The 16,155-nt window shown below is 65.4% G+C and overlaps 1 protein-coding gene across 1 annotated transcript in view; it reads left to right on the top strand.

Moving 5' to 3' along the window:
- Crocc2 (ciliary rootlet coiled-coil, rootletin family member 2) overlaps nt 1-16,155 on the top strand; it is a 75,890-nt gene that overhangs the window by 37,524 nt on the left and 22,211 nt on the right. The window contains 2 exon segments of the mRNA XM_070002403.1: nt 4,404-4,517; nt 11,675-11,818. Of these exon segments, the coding sequence (XP_069858504.1) occupies nt 4,404-4,517; nt 11,675-11,818 (258 nt within the window).

Here is a 16,155-nt window from a genome sequence, read left to right as displayed (position 1 = left end):
ACCATGCATGTATACTCACACCTATAGACTGAACACCACCTGCTCATCCATGCATGTACATGCATATACCATCCATGCAACATCCACACACCATGCATGTATACTCACACCTATAGACTGATGAACACCCACCTGCTCATCCATGCATGCACATCCATCCATGCAACATCCACACACCATGCGTGTGTGCTCACACCTATAGACTGAACACCACCTGCTCATCCATGCATGCACATGCATACACCATCCATGCAACATCCACACACCATGCGTGTGTGCTCACACCTATAGACTGAACACCACCTGCTCATCCATGCATGCACATGCATACACCAGCCTTGCAACATCCACACACCATGCATGTATACTCACACCTATAGACTGATGAACACCCACCTGCTCATCCATGCATGTACATGCATACACCAGCCATGCAACATCCACACACCATGCATGTGTACTCACACCTATAGACTGATGAACACCCACCTGCTCATCCATGCATGTACATGCATACAACAGCCATGCAACATCCACACACCATGCGTGTGTGCTCACACCTATAGACTGAACACCCACCTGCTCATCCACGTGTGTACATGCATACACCATCCATGCAACATCCACACACCATGCGTGTATACTCACACCTATAGACTGAACACCCACCTGCTCATCCATGCATGCACATGCATACACCATCCATGCAACATCCACACACCATGCATGTATACTCACACCTATAGACTGAACACCACCTGCTCATCCACGCATGCACATCCAGCCATGCAACATCCACACACCATGCGTGTGTGCTCACACCTATAGACTGAACACCACCTGCTCATCCACGTGTGCACATGCATACACCAGCCATGCAACACCACACACCATGCGTGTGTGCTCACACCTATAGACTGAACACCACCTGCTCATCCACGCATGCACATGAATACACCAGCCATGCAACATCCACACACCATGCATGTGTACTCACACCTATAGACTGAACACCACCTGCTCATCCATGCATGCACATCCAGCCATGCAACACCACACACCATGCGTGTGTGCTCACACCTATAGACTGAACACCACCTGCTCATCCACGTGTGCACATGCATACACCAGCCATGCAACACCACACACCATGCGTGTGTGCTCACACCTATAGACTGAACACCTGCTCATCCATGCATGTACATGCATACACCAGCCATGCAACATCCACACACCATGCGTGTATGTTCACACCTATAGACTGAACACCACCTGCTCATCCATGCATGCACATGCATACACCAGCCATGCAACACCACACACCATGCATGTGTGCTCACACCTATAGACTGAACACCACCTGCTCATCCATGCATGTACATGCATACACCATCCATGCAACATCCACACACCATGCATGTATACTCACACCTATCCACCTACACAGCATTCACAGACCTATCTACCCATTCATCTCACTGGTTCATCTGTCCGTTCCTACACTCACACACTCATCCACACATCCATCCCACCACATCCATGCATCCACACACTCATACACACTCCCAACCACTCACCCATTCCCCACCCATCCCTCAGCTGACTTGTGCATCATCCTTCCACTCACCTGAAAATTCATCTTCCTTCCCACACTTCCAGTATCCACTCCATATAAGACCAGCATCCCCACACCCAAGTGTCCATCTACACATTGGCCATGTACCCATGAACTACCCAGCCATCCATTCAGCCACTCATCCGACCATCCACCCATCCCTTCATCTACTCACTGAAATATCCTTTCCACTGTCTACACGCTCAGCTGTCCACTGCCATACCCAACTGTCCATCCACCTAACATGCTCTGTCCACTCAGCCTGATGACTGAGTCATGCCTTCAACTCTCAATGTCTCCCTCTGGACTACCAACCCAGACACACACACCCTGGCCATCTTCCCATCCCACAGACAGACTCAGAAAGGGCCCAAAAAGCGACCAGTGGAGTCCAGACTTCTCCATGCGCTGGGACTCTGTGAAGCGCTCACTGTCAGGAGCGTGGACGGATGAGCACACACATTCGTATGCCATCGCTGGTGTGGAAAGACCACATGGGTGCACGTTACGGGTTGTAGGGAGGAGCTGCGGTGGCTGGAAGACTCCTCGCTGCTCATTGTCCCTCCCCCTCAAAGCTGTTAGAAGCCCCGTTTTCGTGGTGGAAATCTGAGATCCTCCCAGCTCCATCGCTGGTCTAGGGTGCAGCGACACCGCTGGGCACCGAGGCCCACTCTCTTTCCTGCCTGCCCCTCTGCTCCTGAGGTAGAAGCAGAGGCCTTAGAGAAGGCACAGGAGACGGCGGGGCACGAAAGGAGTTGGGACAGCCTGCCGTCTGTGCGGCACAGGCTGCGTGTGAGCAGGCAGCCAGGAGCGCAGGGAGTCACGGGTTTCACACCCGGCTCAGGCACGCCGGTGGGCGGGGGTGATTGCAGAGGGCCGCGGGAGGCAGAGGGCCGCGGGAATGAGTCTGCAGCCAGGGAGAGCAGCAGGAGGCTAAGGACTTGGGCGACACAGAGACCCCCAGGCGGAGGCCTTGATGTGAGAGGCTCAGGGCCCCACGCAGCCCCCCCTGCTCCCACCCAAGACCACCAGCTGGGCCACGCCACCCCTCGTGTTCCTACAATCACAGCTTCTCAGGGTCACACTGAGCCTGAGGAAAGGTGAGCTCAGAGGAAACAGGCTAAGAAGATGGACAGGCTCTGTGAGCCATGGCCTTCCTGCACCCACAGCAACACCATGCAGAAGGCCAGGCCTGCAGGAGTCTCGTCGCTTCAGCTGAAGGACACTCCCTGGCCTCCACCATCGGATTAGAAAGGCAGGTGTACAGACCTCCCCGGGAACCAAGGCCCCGTCAGTCACGAGAAGAACACTGCCCTGTGAGGATGCAGCCCGCGGCTCGGGGACCATCTTCCCCTCCACTCTTCCTGCTCCGCAGCCTGCGGGGGCTGAGCTGCGGCTGCTCACAGCTGCTTGCAAAGAGAAGCCCGCGGCCCCGTGGCTGCCAGATTTCTCGCCCTCACAGTCCAGGAAGGGCGGATTCCTGAAGAGCTGGGAGCACAGGGAGAACAAAGCAAGCCCAGGCTCCAGGAAGCGGAGGGCCCGGGAGGAAGCATGGGTGCTTTGAAGGCCATTCAAGGCAGAGCCCCCACGCCGACCCTCTCCTGTTCCTCGGGGAGTTGTGGTCAGTGTTCTTACATCCCTCTGCCGCGCCACGGCGCATGCTCACGCTGACCTCCTGAAGCCAGCCCAGCGGCCCGGCAGTGACAGGCTCAGCCCCATACCACTGCCCCATCCAGTTGAGACGGTGGCCCCACCTCCAGGATACCCACACTTCTGACCAACGGGACAACAGAATGAAGCCCAAAACTCAAGAAAGTTCCACGCTGACTGCTGCCGTTTTGCTTATTGTCTTGTTTTTGGAAGTACTAGGGTTTGAACTCGGGCCCTGCACTTGCTGGACAGGTGCTCTGCTACATGAGCCAGGCCCCCAGCCCTTTTGGGCGTTATTTAGCTCTTTTTCAGACAGGCCGTGGTGCTTTTCGTCCAGGGCTGACCTGGACCATGTGCTCCTTCCTCCACCTTCCGTGTAGCTGGGATTGCAGGCATGAGCCCCGCATCTGGCCCTGCGGTAAACAGCCCGGCGGGACCCTGCCTTGTGCCGCAGCACACACTCGGTCCGAGGGCATTGGACGGGCACTGACGCGGTCCTCCACCCTCCGCAGCCCTGCCCAGGAGCAGCGTTCCACCCGGAGCCGGAGCAAAGCTCAGCCTCCCTCCGCAGGGCCGAGTGTCGGCTCAGGCCCCCGCAAGCAGGCGTGTGGGAGAATTACCTCCACCCCAGCTCCTTCCCGTGCATTGTAGGCCTCTGCCTGAAGACGTGGGGCTGGGGCCTAAAGCCCAGAGCTGCCCTGGAAAGCGCCGGACGGGCCTGGGGGGGTGGACACGATGGGGGGATGGACGCGATGGGGGGGCAGTGGGACGGGCCTGGGGAGTGGACGCAATGGGGATGGACACAATTGGGGGCAGTGGGACGGGCCTGGGGGGGTGGACGCGATGGGGGGGGTGGACGCGATGGGGGGGCAGTGGGACGGGCCTGGGGAGTGGACGCAATGGGGGGGGTGGACGCGATGGGGGGCAGCGGGATGGGCCTGGGGGATGGATGTGATGGGGGTCAGCAGGACAGGTCTGAGGGGTGGACGCGATGGGGGCAGTGGGGAGAGAGCGCGTGTTTGGGGTGAAGGCCTCCCGGCAGCGCTGTGTGGGATGGACGCGCCGTGGTCACCCCAGCCCTGGGGAAGGAGGGCTGGCCCCTCCCCTGGGACCCGCTCTCACGCCCCGACCCATGCAGGCGCTGTCCGTGAAGGAGGCGGAGAGGACGGAGCTGAGCAGCGAGCTCTCCGGAGCCGTGCGGACCCTGGAGAGGGTGCGGCAGGAGGCCCGGAGCCAGCAGGCACAAGCTGAGGTGAGACACGACCCGGCCTGCCGTGCCGGCCCGGCGGGGGCCCGGACCCCAGGGCACCCTTCCTGCCTGGCCCCCGCTCCGTGCCTTCCTGAGCCTCAGTTTCCCTGGCATTTTCAGGTCTTTGGTAAAGCAGACGGTTCTCTGGATGGCTGGGGAAACCGAGACTGCATTCAGGCCCCTTTCCACAGCAGCCCTGGGTCTTAGGGCTCCCTGTCCTGGAAGCTGTCCACGGCCAGCGGGGGAGGGCCAGCCCAGGTCACCTACCGGTCAGCAGGGCCAACTGCTGGGCCACACGGTGTGGGCCTGTCTGTCTGTCTGTCTGTGTGCCGTGCTGAGGGTGGTGGAGCCCTGCAGGTGACGTGCACGAGGCGTGGGAGCCACTGGACGGTCCATCCAGAGGGGGAGCTGGCACGGCCCTCTGCAAACCCTCCGCTCCTGCTGTCTGCACTGGGGCAGGGGTGGTGGGCAGGGGGAGCCAGGTGGCCTGGAGAGGCTCTGACCATAGGGTCGGTCCCAGAGTGGTGAGTAGGGCAAGAGCGATGGGGGCCTCACCCTCACCCACCAGCGGGGAAGGCCTCACCCCTACTCAGAGCCCCAGGGCCGAGCAGGGCGCACCTCACCCCTACTCAGAGCCCCAGGGCTGAGCAGGGCCCGCCTCACCCCTACTCAGAGCCCCAGGGCCGAGCAGGGAGGACCTCACCCCTACTCAGAGCCCCAGGGCCGAGCAGGGAGGACCTCACCCCTACTCAGAGCCCCAGGGCTGAGCAGGGCGCACCTCACCCCTACTCAGAGCCCCAGGGCCGAGCAGGGCACACCTCACCCCTACTCAGAGCCCCAGGGCCGAGCAGGGAGGGCCTCACCCCTACTCAGAGCCCCAGGGCCGAGCAGGGCACGCCTCACCCCTACTCAGAGCCCCAGGGCCGAGCAGGGCGCGCCTCACCCCTACTCAGAGCCCCAGGGCCGAGCAGGGAGGACCTCACCCCTACTCAGAGCCCCAGGGCCGAGCAGGGAGGGCCTCACCCCTACTCAGAGCCCCAGGGCCGAGCAGGGAGGACCTCACCCCTACTCAGAGCCCCAGGGCCGAGCAGGGCCCGCCTCACCCCTACTTAGAGCCCCAGGGCCGAGCAGGGAGGACCTCACCCCTACTCAGAGCCCCAGGGCCGAGCAGGGAGGACCTCACCCCTACTCAGAGCCCCAGGGCCGAGCAGGGAGGGCCTCACCCCTACTCAGAGCCCCAGGGCCGAGCAGGGAGGACCTCACCCCTACTCAGAGCCCCAGGGCCGAGCAGGGCCCGCCTCACCCCTACTCAGAGCCCCAGGGCCGAGCAGGGCCCGCCTCACCCCTACTTAGAGCCCCAGGGCCGAGCAGGGCCCGCCTCACCCCTACTTAGAGCCCCAGGGCCGAGCAGGGAGGACCTCACCCCTACTCAGAGCCCCAGGGCCGAGCAGGGAGGACCTCACCCCTACTCAGAGCCCCAGGGCCGAGCAGGGAGGACCTCACCCCTACTCAGAGCCCCAGGGCCGAGCAGGGCCCGCCTCACCCCTACTCAGAGCCCCAGGGCCGAGCAGGGCCCTCCTCACCCCTACTCAGAGCCCCAGGGCCGAGCAGGGCCCGCCTCACCCCTACTTAGAGCCCCAGGGCCGAGCAGGGAGGACCTCACCCCTACTCAGAGCCCCAGGGCCGAGCAGGGAGGACCTCACCCCTACTCAGAGCCCCAGGGCCGAGCAGGGAGGGCCTCACCCCTACTCAGAGCCCCAGGGCCGAGCAGGGAGGACCTCACCCCTACTCAGAGCCCCAGGGCCGAGCAGGGCCCGCCTCACCCCTACTCAGAGCCCCAGGGCCGAGCAGGGCCCGCCTCACCCCTACTTAGAGCCCCAGGGCCGAGCAGGGCCCGCCTCACCCCTACTTAGAGCCCCAGGGCCGAGCAGGGAGGACCTCACCCCTACTCAGAGCCCCAGGGCCGAGCAGGGAGGACCTCACCCCTACTCAGAGCCCCAGGGCCGAGCAGGGAGGACCTCACCCCTACTCAGAGCCCCAGGGCCGAGCAGGGCCCGCCTCACCCCTACTCAGAGCCCCAGGGCCGAGCAGGGCCCGCCTCACCCCTACTCAGAGCCCCAGGGCCGAGCAGGGCAGGCCTCACCCCTACTCAGAGCCCCAGGGCCGAGCAGGGCAGGCCTCACCCCTACTTAGAGCCCCAGGGCCGAGCAGGGCCCGCCTCACCCCTACTTAGAGCCCCAGGGCCGAGCAGGGCCCGCCTCACCCCTACTCAGAGCCCCAGGGCCGAGCAGGGCACGCCTCACCCCTACTCAGAGCCCCAGGGCCGAGCAGGGCAGGCCTCACCCCTACTTAGAGCCCCAGGGCCGAGCAGGGCAGGCCTCAGGCTCACCAGTTCTTCAGATCCCACCAGAAAGCGCCCATGCTCCCAGCCTCACTCCCCCCCCACACACACACCAGTTTCTGCCCCACGCACAGGCCTGGAAGGCTCCCCTGGCCGGGAGGGCTGTGACCTCGGCCCAAGGCTGTACTTCCTCTCCAGCTGTGGGCAGAAAACCAGGAAAGCCTCCTGACTCTCGGGGAGCTGCAGCTGCCAGCCCGGAGCCTCTGCGGGAGCACTGCTTACAGAGCCTTTTCTTGTGCTAGCCAAGCCGCCCCCTTGGGCTGGGACCAGGCCTGCCAACGGGGCTCCCTGAGGGGCTCATTAAGGGTTCTTTTGCCACCTCAGCTCAGAAAATAGAACTTAAAACCCACAGAGAGCGGGAAGTACAGCCAGAAACACCAGCTGTGGGTGACGGGGAGTGGAGCCAGGCACACACGGGGGGCCTCCGGGCCTGAGTCACCACCTCCCACAGCTGGTCCCCTGGGTCCACCCCAGGGCCGCAGCCTCACGGAGCCACGACCTTGCCGCCAAGATGACTTGTGCCGGCCCAGAGCGACAGTGCGGACCAGGGCCCAAAGGCAGCACCGCCACGGCTCCTTTGCCCAGAGCGGGAGTCAAAGCTGATGGGAGTGGCCTTGAACCGACGGAAGTGGGCTTGGCCTGATGAGTGACCATGGGCAGTAGCCTGCAGTAGACAGGATTGGGGACACGTCTCCACAGGATGCCCAGGGCTCCTGCAACACCAGGCCAGCTCCATACCTGTGCCTGCCCAGCCCCCGGTTCCTGAGCTGCACAGGCCCACGGGCTCACAGGCCACAAGCCACAGGCCCACAGGCCACAGGCCCACAGGCTCACGGCCCACAGGCCACAGGCCCACAGCCCACAGGCTCACAGCCCACAGGCCCACAGGCCACAGGCCACAGGCTCACGGCCCACAGGCCACAGGCCACAGCCCACAGGCTCACGGCCCACAGGCTCACGGCCCACAGGCCACAGGCCCACAGCCCACAGGCCCACAGTCCACAGGCCCACAGCCCACAGGCCCACAGGCCACAGGCCCACAGCCCACAGCCCACAGCCCACAAACCCACAGCCCACAAACCCACAGTCCACAGGCCCACAGCCCACAGGCCACAGCCCACAGCCCACAGCCCACAAGCCCACAGCCCACAGCCCACAAACCCACAGTCCACAGGCCCACAGCCCACAGGCCCACAGGCCCACAGGCCCACAGTCCACAGGCCCACAGGCCCACAGGCCCACAGCCCACAAGCCCACAGCCCACAAACCCACAGTCCACAGGCCCACAGTCCACAGGCCCACAGCCCACAAACCCACAGCCCACAAACCCACAGTCCACAGGCCCACAGCCCACAGGCCACAGCCCACAGCCCACAGCCCACAGCCCACAAGCCCACAGCCCACAGCCCACAAACCCACAGTCCACAGGCCCACAGCCCACAGGCCCACAGGCCCACAGCCCACAGGCCACAGCCCACAGCCCACAGCCCAAAGCCCACAGCCCACAGCCCACAAACCCACAGCCCACAGGCCCACAGCCCACAAACCCACAGCCCACAGGCCCACAGCCCACAGCCCACAGCCCACAAACCCACAGCCCACAAACCCACAATCCACAGGCCCACAGCCCACAGCCCACAAACCCACAGCCCACAAACCCACAGTCCACAGGCCCACAGCCCACAGCCCACAGCCCACAAACCCACAGTCCACAGGCCCACAGCCCACAGGCCACAGCCCACAGCCCAAAGCCCACAGCCCACAGCCCACAAACCCACAGTCCACAGGCCCACAGCCCACAGCCCACAGCCCACAAGCCCACAGCCCACAGCCCACAAACCCACAGTCCACAGGCCACAGCCCACAAGCCCACAGCCCACAGGCCACAGCCCACAGCCCACAGCCCACAAGCCCACAGCCCACAGCCCACAGCCCACAGCCCACAAACCCACAGTCCACAGGCCCACAGGCCACAGCCCACAAGCTCACAGCCCACAGCCCACAAACCCACAGTCCACAGGCCCACAGCCCACAGGCCCACAGCCCACAGCCCACAAACCCACAGTCCACAGGCCCACAGGCCACAGCCCACAAGCCCACAGCCCACAGCCCACAAACCCACAGTCCACAGGCCCACAGCCCACAGCCCACAAGCCCACAGCCCACAGCCCACAAACCCACAGTCCACAGGCCCACAGGCCACAGGCCCACAGCCCACAGCCCACAGTCCACAGCCCACAGCCCAAAGCCCACAGGCCACAGGCCACAGGCCACAGGCCACAGCCCACAGCCCACAGGCCACAGCCCACAGCCCACAGCCCACAAACCCACAGTCCACAGGCCCACAGGCCCACAGCCCACAGCCCACAAACCCACAGCCCACAGCCCACAAACCCACAGCCCACAAACCCACAGCCCACAGCCCACAGCCCACAGGCCACAGGCCCACAGCCCACAGCCCACAGCCCACAAACCCACAGTCCACAGGCCACAGCCCACAGCCCACAAACCCACAGTCCACAGCCCACAAACCCACAGTCCACAAACCCACAGTCCACAGGCCCACAGCCCACAGCCCACAAGCCCACAGCCCACAGCCCACAAACCCACAGTCCACAGGCCCACAGGCCACAGGCCCACAGCCCACAGCCCACAGCCCACAGTCCACAGCCCACAGCCCACAGCCCACAGGCCACAGGCCACAGGCCACAGCCCACAGCCCACAGGCCACAGCCCACAGCCCACAAACCCACAGTCCACAGGCCCACAGCCCACAGCCCACAGCCCACAAACCCACAGCCCACAGCCCACAGCCCACAGCCCACAGCCCACAAACCCACAGCCCACAAACCCACAGCCCACAGCCCACAGCCCACAGCCCACAGGCCACAGCCCACAGCCAACAGGCCACAGCCCACAGCCCACAGCCCACAGGCCACAAACCCACAGTCCACAGGCCCACAGCCCACAGCCCACAGCCCACAGGCCCACAGCCCACAGGCCACAGCCCACAGGCCACAAACCCACAGTCCACAGGTCCACAGCCCACAGCCCATAGCTCACAGCCCACAGGCCACAGCCCACAGCCCACAGCCCACAGCCCACAGCCCACAGCCCACAGTCCACAGGCCACAGCCCACAGGCCACAAACCCACAGTCCACAGGCCCACAGCCCACAGCCCACAGCCCACAGGCCCACAGCCCACAGCCCACAGCCCACAGGCCACAAACCCACAGTCCACAGCCCACAGCCCATAGCCCACAGGCCACAGCCCACAGGCCACAGCCCACAGCCCACAGCCCACAGCCCACAAACCCACAGTCCACAGGCCCACAGCCCACAGCCCACAAGCCCACAGCCCACAGCCCACAGTCCACAGCCCACAGCCCACAGGCCCACAGCCCACAGCCCACAAGCCCACAGCCCACAGCCCACAGGCCACAGCCCACAGTCCACAGCCCACAGGCCCACAGCCCACAGCCCACAGGCCACAGCCCACAGCCCACAGGCCCACAGCCCACAGCCCACAGGCCACAGCCCACAGGCCACAGCCCACAGGCCCACAGCCCACAGGCTCATAGCCCACAGGCCCACAAGCCCACAGGCCACAGGCCCACAGCCCACAGCCCACAGCCCACAGCCCACAGCCCACAAGCCCACAAGCCCACAGTCCACAGCCCACAAGCCCACAGGCCAGTAGTCAGGTGGGAAAGCCTCCCTGACTCAAACTCTGCCACTGTGGCTGGGAGAGAGCCTGAGGCATTGCCCACCCCCACTGCCCTGGCCCGGTTCAGGAGCAGGAGAGGACAGTCCCCTCAGAAGGCTGGTCAGTGTCAGCAGAATGCGTCCAGGCTGAGCAGCTTGGCATCTTGTCTGTGCATAGGGAGGTGTTTCAAACCCTGCCCTCGGTCAAGTGAACCTGAGGACCCTTCCTTTGGGTACCTGGTGGTCAGCAGTGGCCAGCAGTGATCAGCAGTGGCCAGCAGTGATAAGCCATGGTCAGCAGTGGCCAGCAGTGATCAGCAATGATCAGCAGTGGCCAGCCTTGGTCAGCAGTGGCCAGCAGTGATCAGCAGTGGCCAGCAGTGACCAGCTGTGGTCAACAGTGGTCAGAAGTGGTCAGCAGGGAGAGCAGACGTGGGCTGCTGAGTCTGGTGGGCCAGCAGAGCTGTCAGCCGGGGCAGCGGCTGACCCGCCCGCAGTGGTCCGCACATGTTCACAGTTGTCAGGACCAGACGTCCCCTAATTCCACCTGCCCACTGGATGGTTCCAGACACCAGTGGCCGGGGTCAGGAGACCAGCAGCAGCCAGCTCTCCCGCACCCCTGCTGCAGCTCTGTACCCCACACTGGTGGATGGGGCATCTCTTACAGGAGGGGCACCTCCTCCCCCCTTGGTATCAAGGGGTGACGCAGGCCCTGAGGTACCCTGTGCCCAGCGAGGCCTGAGTGGGCAGCACGCCTGGTGAGGACAGAGGCCCGGCCTCAGTCCCGCTGCCCGGCTGGGGACACCGAGGTCCAGGGCCATTGTGTCTGGCCTGTTCATGTTGCTGACCCCTCCTTCCTCCCAGCTGGGTGGGCAGGAACGTCTTGGGCCAGGCGGTGGCAGTTTGCCCCCATTCCCCAGAAGGCGCAAAGTGGGGAGGGGGTCCCCGCCCCTGACACAGGAGTGCCCTGTGTACTCCTCTCCTGGGGTCAGCGTGAGAGCCCTACCTGGGCCCTGACCACCTCCCCAGTGACCCTGGCCCCTGCCTCCCCAGGCCACGGTGGGCGCCATGGCGGAGGAGCTAAGCACCCTGCAGGCCCAGTTCGAGGCGGCCAGCTCCACCCACCAGAGAGAGGCTGCCGCCCTGAGCCAGAGGCTCAGGGAGATGGAGGCCGCGAGGAGCCAGACACACAGAGAGGTAGGGGGCTGGCCTCCAGAGGAGGCGAGCAGGGCCGGTGGGGGGGCCGGTGGGGAGGGCCGGTGTGAGGGCTGGTGTGGGGGGACCGGTGTGGGGTGCCGGTGTGGAGGAAGAGCCTGGCCGCAGCGGGAAGGCAGGCCTGAGGGAATGGAGTCCCGTGCAGGGGGCGTCGCCTGGGCTGGGCTGGGCTGAGGCCCACCAGGGCGGTCTGCGGGCTCTTGCTGGGACACTTAGGAACATGTCCCGGGAAGGGGGGGCCGGCCTGCGGAGGCCCAAGCCCCCCGGCTCACCCCACCCACACTTGTTTTGTCTGCAGCTGAGCCTGGCAGTCCGACGCAGGCCCTCTTCCTGTGGTGACAGCAGCGTCCTCTCGAGGCCTGTCTGAAAGCAGCCATGGCCTGGGGGGCACGGGCAGAGCCCAGGGGAGGACTGCTGAGCCAGGCTCTGCCCACACACGTGGCCGGCCCGCGGGGAGCGCTGGGGTGTGGTGGGCCGGCTCACAAAGGGGGGGCCGCGCTGGCCGGGATTTCAGGCACAGTCGTGGGCCTGGCCAAGGCCCTGGTGTTGACACAGAGGCCCCAGGATCCCATGATGGGGGGACTGGGGCTGGACCCCGCAGGCAGGCGGATGGAAAGGTGTTTCTGAGGCGCTTTGACAGGACTCGGAGGCCTGTGACTTGGAGGCCTGTGAGGCCTGGGCAGGAGGCCATGTGGGTTTGGGCTGGAAGGAAAAGGTTAGAGGGGGTCCAGGTGGGGCCGTGGGATGGCCGGCCTCCGGCTCTGGGCGGAGGGCCAGGGCTGGTGGGCAGGGCCGCGGCCGTGCGCCCCCCTAGGCGGTGAGCGGAGGGGCTGGCTCCCCCGAAGCCCGCCCCAGGGGCCGGCAGAGCAGAGAGGAAGAGAGCTGATTTAACACGATGGCTGTTTACATTGGCCCCAGAGAAAAGGGGTTTCTTCCAACAGATTCCAAAGCCCTTGCGGGTCAGCGGCCGTGTGGGAAGTAAAGCGAGATTTCAGAACTGGGGGCAGGAGGTGGGGTGGAGGCAAACATGAGGGCCCCACCGCAAGGTCAGGTTTCGGAGAGGAAGCCCCAGAGAGGGAGCGGGAGGTCCCCGAAGGGAAGGGGGAGGGGGGAAGGGGGGAGGCCAGAGGGTGGGGGACAAGGGGCATAATGGCCAAGAAGGGTGGGCAGAGGGGCCGCACCTCCCCCTCCCCACCCCCATCCCCAGGCTGGGGACTCAGCCGTCTTTGTCCACGTTCTCACAGACCTGCTGGGATTTGCACACGCATGTGCAAATCGCATGTAGGCACCATGGCGCACTTGTGCACATGTCATGTTTGTCCTGCTTGAGATCACATCTGTCCGCACACGCATGTGCACACACATGCACACACACACTGTGCAGAGTACAAGCCAAGTGCACACGGTACTCCTGTTCATAAACACACATGGACAGACAGGAAGCCAAATAGCACACACGTGCACACGCGGACAGGAAACACACCCATCCCGCATGCCACACACATGTGCACATGTACCCTCTCACGTGCACGTGTGTGCACATCCTCACCACCCTCCCCCTAGGGTTTCACAAGAGGCTGTTTACACAACTTCTAGTAAAGAAATCATTATTATAATCACATTAAGCAAGTTGGCTGTAAAATTCCTGCAAAGGCATAGTTGTTCTGGGGGTGGTGGGCGGGCGGCTGGGGCGGGCTGGCCTGTGTTTGTTTGGCTTCTTTTCATCTCTTCTGCTCTGGAAAGCAGAGCAGCTCCTCTCTTGATGGACGGGCCCTCTCCCTGGTCCTTGACCTTCTCTCTGGATTTCTGCTGAGCTCAGCGGAAAAATGCTGGCAAAGTTGAGACTCCCACATGTGGGGGGTGGATGGGGAGCAGAGGGGAGGCCAGGCCCTCCCAAAAACAGAACAACAACAACAGCGGGTGGGGTCCAGAGCCTGGAAAAGGTCCCACACGAACACACGCCACAGTGGGGCTCTCTTTGGGAACAGCAGCTACTTCCCCAGCCTTCTCCTGAGCCCCCGCCCCCCACATGCCCAGACACTGCCCCCAACATGCCCAGCCACTGCCCCACCCCCTGCATGCCCCGCCACTGCCCCACCCCCCACATGCCCAGCCACTGCCCCACCCCCCACATGCCCAGCCACTGCCCCACCCCCCGCATGCCCAGCCACTGCCCCCACCCCCCACATGCCCAGCCACTGCCCCACCCCCCACATGCCCAGCCACTGCCCCACCCCCCACATGCCCAGCCACTGTCCCCACCCCCCACATGCCCAGCCACTGCCCCACCCCCTGCATGCCCCGCCACTGCCCCACCCCCCGCATGCCCAGCCACTGCCCCACCCCCCACATGCCCAGCCACTGTCCCCACCCCCCACATGCCCAGCCACTGCCCCCACCCCCCACATGCCCAGCCACTGCCCCACCCCCTGCATGCCCAGCCACTGCCCCACCCCCTGCATGCCCAGCCACTGCCCCACCCCCTGCATGCCCAGCCACTGCCCCACCCCCCGCATGCCCAGCCACTGCCCCCGCCCCCCGCATGCCCAGCCACTGCCCCGCATGCCCAGCCACTGCCCCACCCCCCGCATGCCCAGCCACTGACCCCACATGCCCAGCCACTGACCCCACCCCCCACATGCCCAGCCACTGCCCCACCCCTGGTATGCCCAGCCACTGACCCCACCCCCCACATGCCCAGCCACTGCCCCACCCCCCACATGCCCAGCCACTGCCCCCACCCCCCACATGCCCAGCCACTGCCCCACCCCCCACATGCCCAGCCACTGCCCCACCCCCCACATGCCCAGCCACTGCCCCACCCCCCGCATGCCCAGCCACTGCCCCACCCCCCACATGCCCAGCCACTGCCCCCACCCCCCGCATGCCCAGCCACTGCCCCACCCCCCACATGCCCAGCCACTGCCCCACCCCCCACATGCCCAGCCACTGCCCCCACCCCCGCATGCCCAGCCACTGCCCCCCACCCCCCCGCATGCCCAGCCACTGACCCCACCCCCGCATGCCCAGCCACTGACCCCACCCCCGCATGCCCAGCCACTGCCCCACCCCCCACATGCCCAGCCACTGACCCCACCCCCCGCATGCCCAGCCACTGACCCCCACATGTCCAGCCACTGCCCCCACCCCCCACATGCCCAGCCACTGCCCCCCACATGCCCAGCCACTGCCCCCACATGCCCAGCCACTGCCCCCCACATGCCCAGCCACTGCCCCCACATGCCCAGCCACTGCCCCCCACATGCCCAGCCACTGCCCCCCGCATGCCCAGCCACTGCCCCCCACATGCCCAGCCACTGCCCCACCCCCCGCATGCCCAGCCACTGACCCCCACATGCCCAGCCACTGCCCCCCACCCCCCACATGCCCAGCCACTGCCCCCCACCCCCCACATGCCCAGCCACTGCCCCCACCCCCCACATGCCCAGCCACTGCCCCCACCCCCCACATGCCCAGCCACTGCCCCACCCCCTGCATGCCCAGCCACTGCCCCCACATGCCCAGCCACTGCCCCCACCCCCTGCATGCCCAGCCACTGCCCCCACATGCCCAGCCACTGACCCCACATGCCCAGCCACTGCCCCCCACCCCCCACATGCCCAGCCACTGCCCCCACATGCCCAGCCACTGCCCCCCACATGCCCAGCCACTGCCCCCCACATGCCCAGCCACTGCCCCCCACATGCCCAGCCACTGCCCCCCACATGCCCAGCCACTGCCCCCCACATGCCCAGCCACTGCCCCCCACATGCCCAGCCACTGCCCCCACCCCCCGCATGCCCAGCCACTGCCCCACCCCCCACATGCCCAGCCACTGCCCCCACCCCCCCACATGCCCAGCCACTGCCCCACCCCCCACATGCCCAGCCACTGCCCCACCCCCCACATGCCCAGCCACTGCCCCCACCCCCCACATGCCCAGCCACTGCCCCCACCCCCCACATGCCCAGCCACTGACCCCACCCCCCACATGCCCAGCCACTGACCCCCACATGCCCAGCCACTGCCCCCACCCCCCGCATGCCCAGCCACTGCCCCACCCCCCACATGCCCAGCCACTGCCCCCACCCCCCACATGCCCAGCCACTGACCCCACCCCCCACATGCCCAGCCACTGACCCCCACATGCCCAGCCACTGCCCCCACCCCCCGCATGCCCAGCCACTGACCCCACCCCCCACATGCCCAGCCACTGACCCCCACATGCCCAGCCACTGCCCCCACCCCCCGCATGCCCAGCCACTGCCCCACCTCCCCCCATGTCCAGCCACTGCCCCCACCCCCCGCATGCCCAGCCA

This window comes from Dipodomys merriami, unplaced genomic scaffold (assembly GCF_024711535.1).
Source record: "Dipodomys merriami isolate MVZ:Mamm:240054 unplaced genomic scaffold, mDipMer1.0.p SCAF_1, whole genome shotgun sequence".
Lineage (NCBI taxonomy): Eukaryota > Metazoa > Chordata > Mammalia > Rodentia > Heteromyidae > Dipodomys > Dipodomys merriami.
This window is presented reverse-complemented; position numbering and strand designations above follow the sequence as displayed.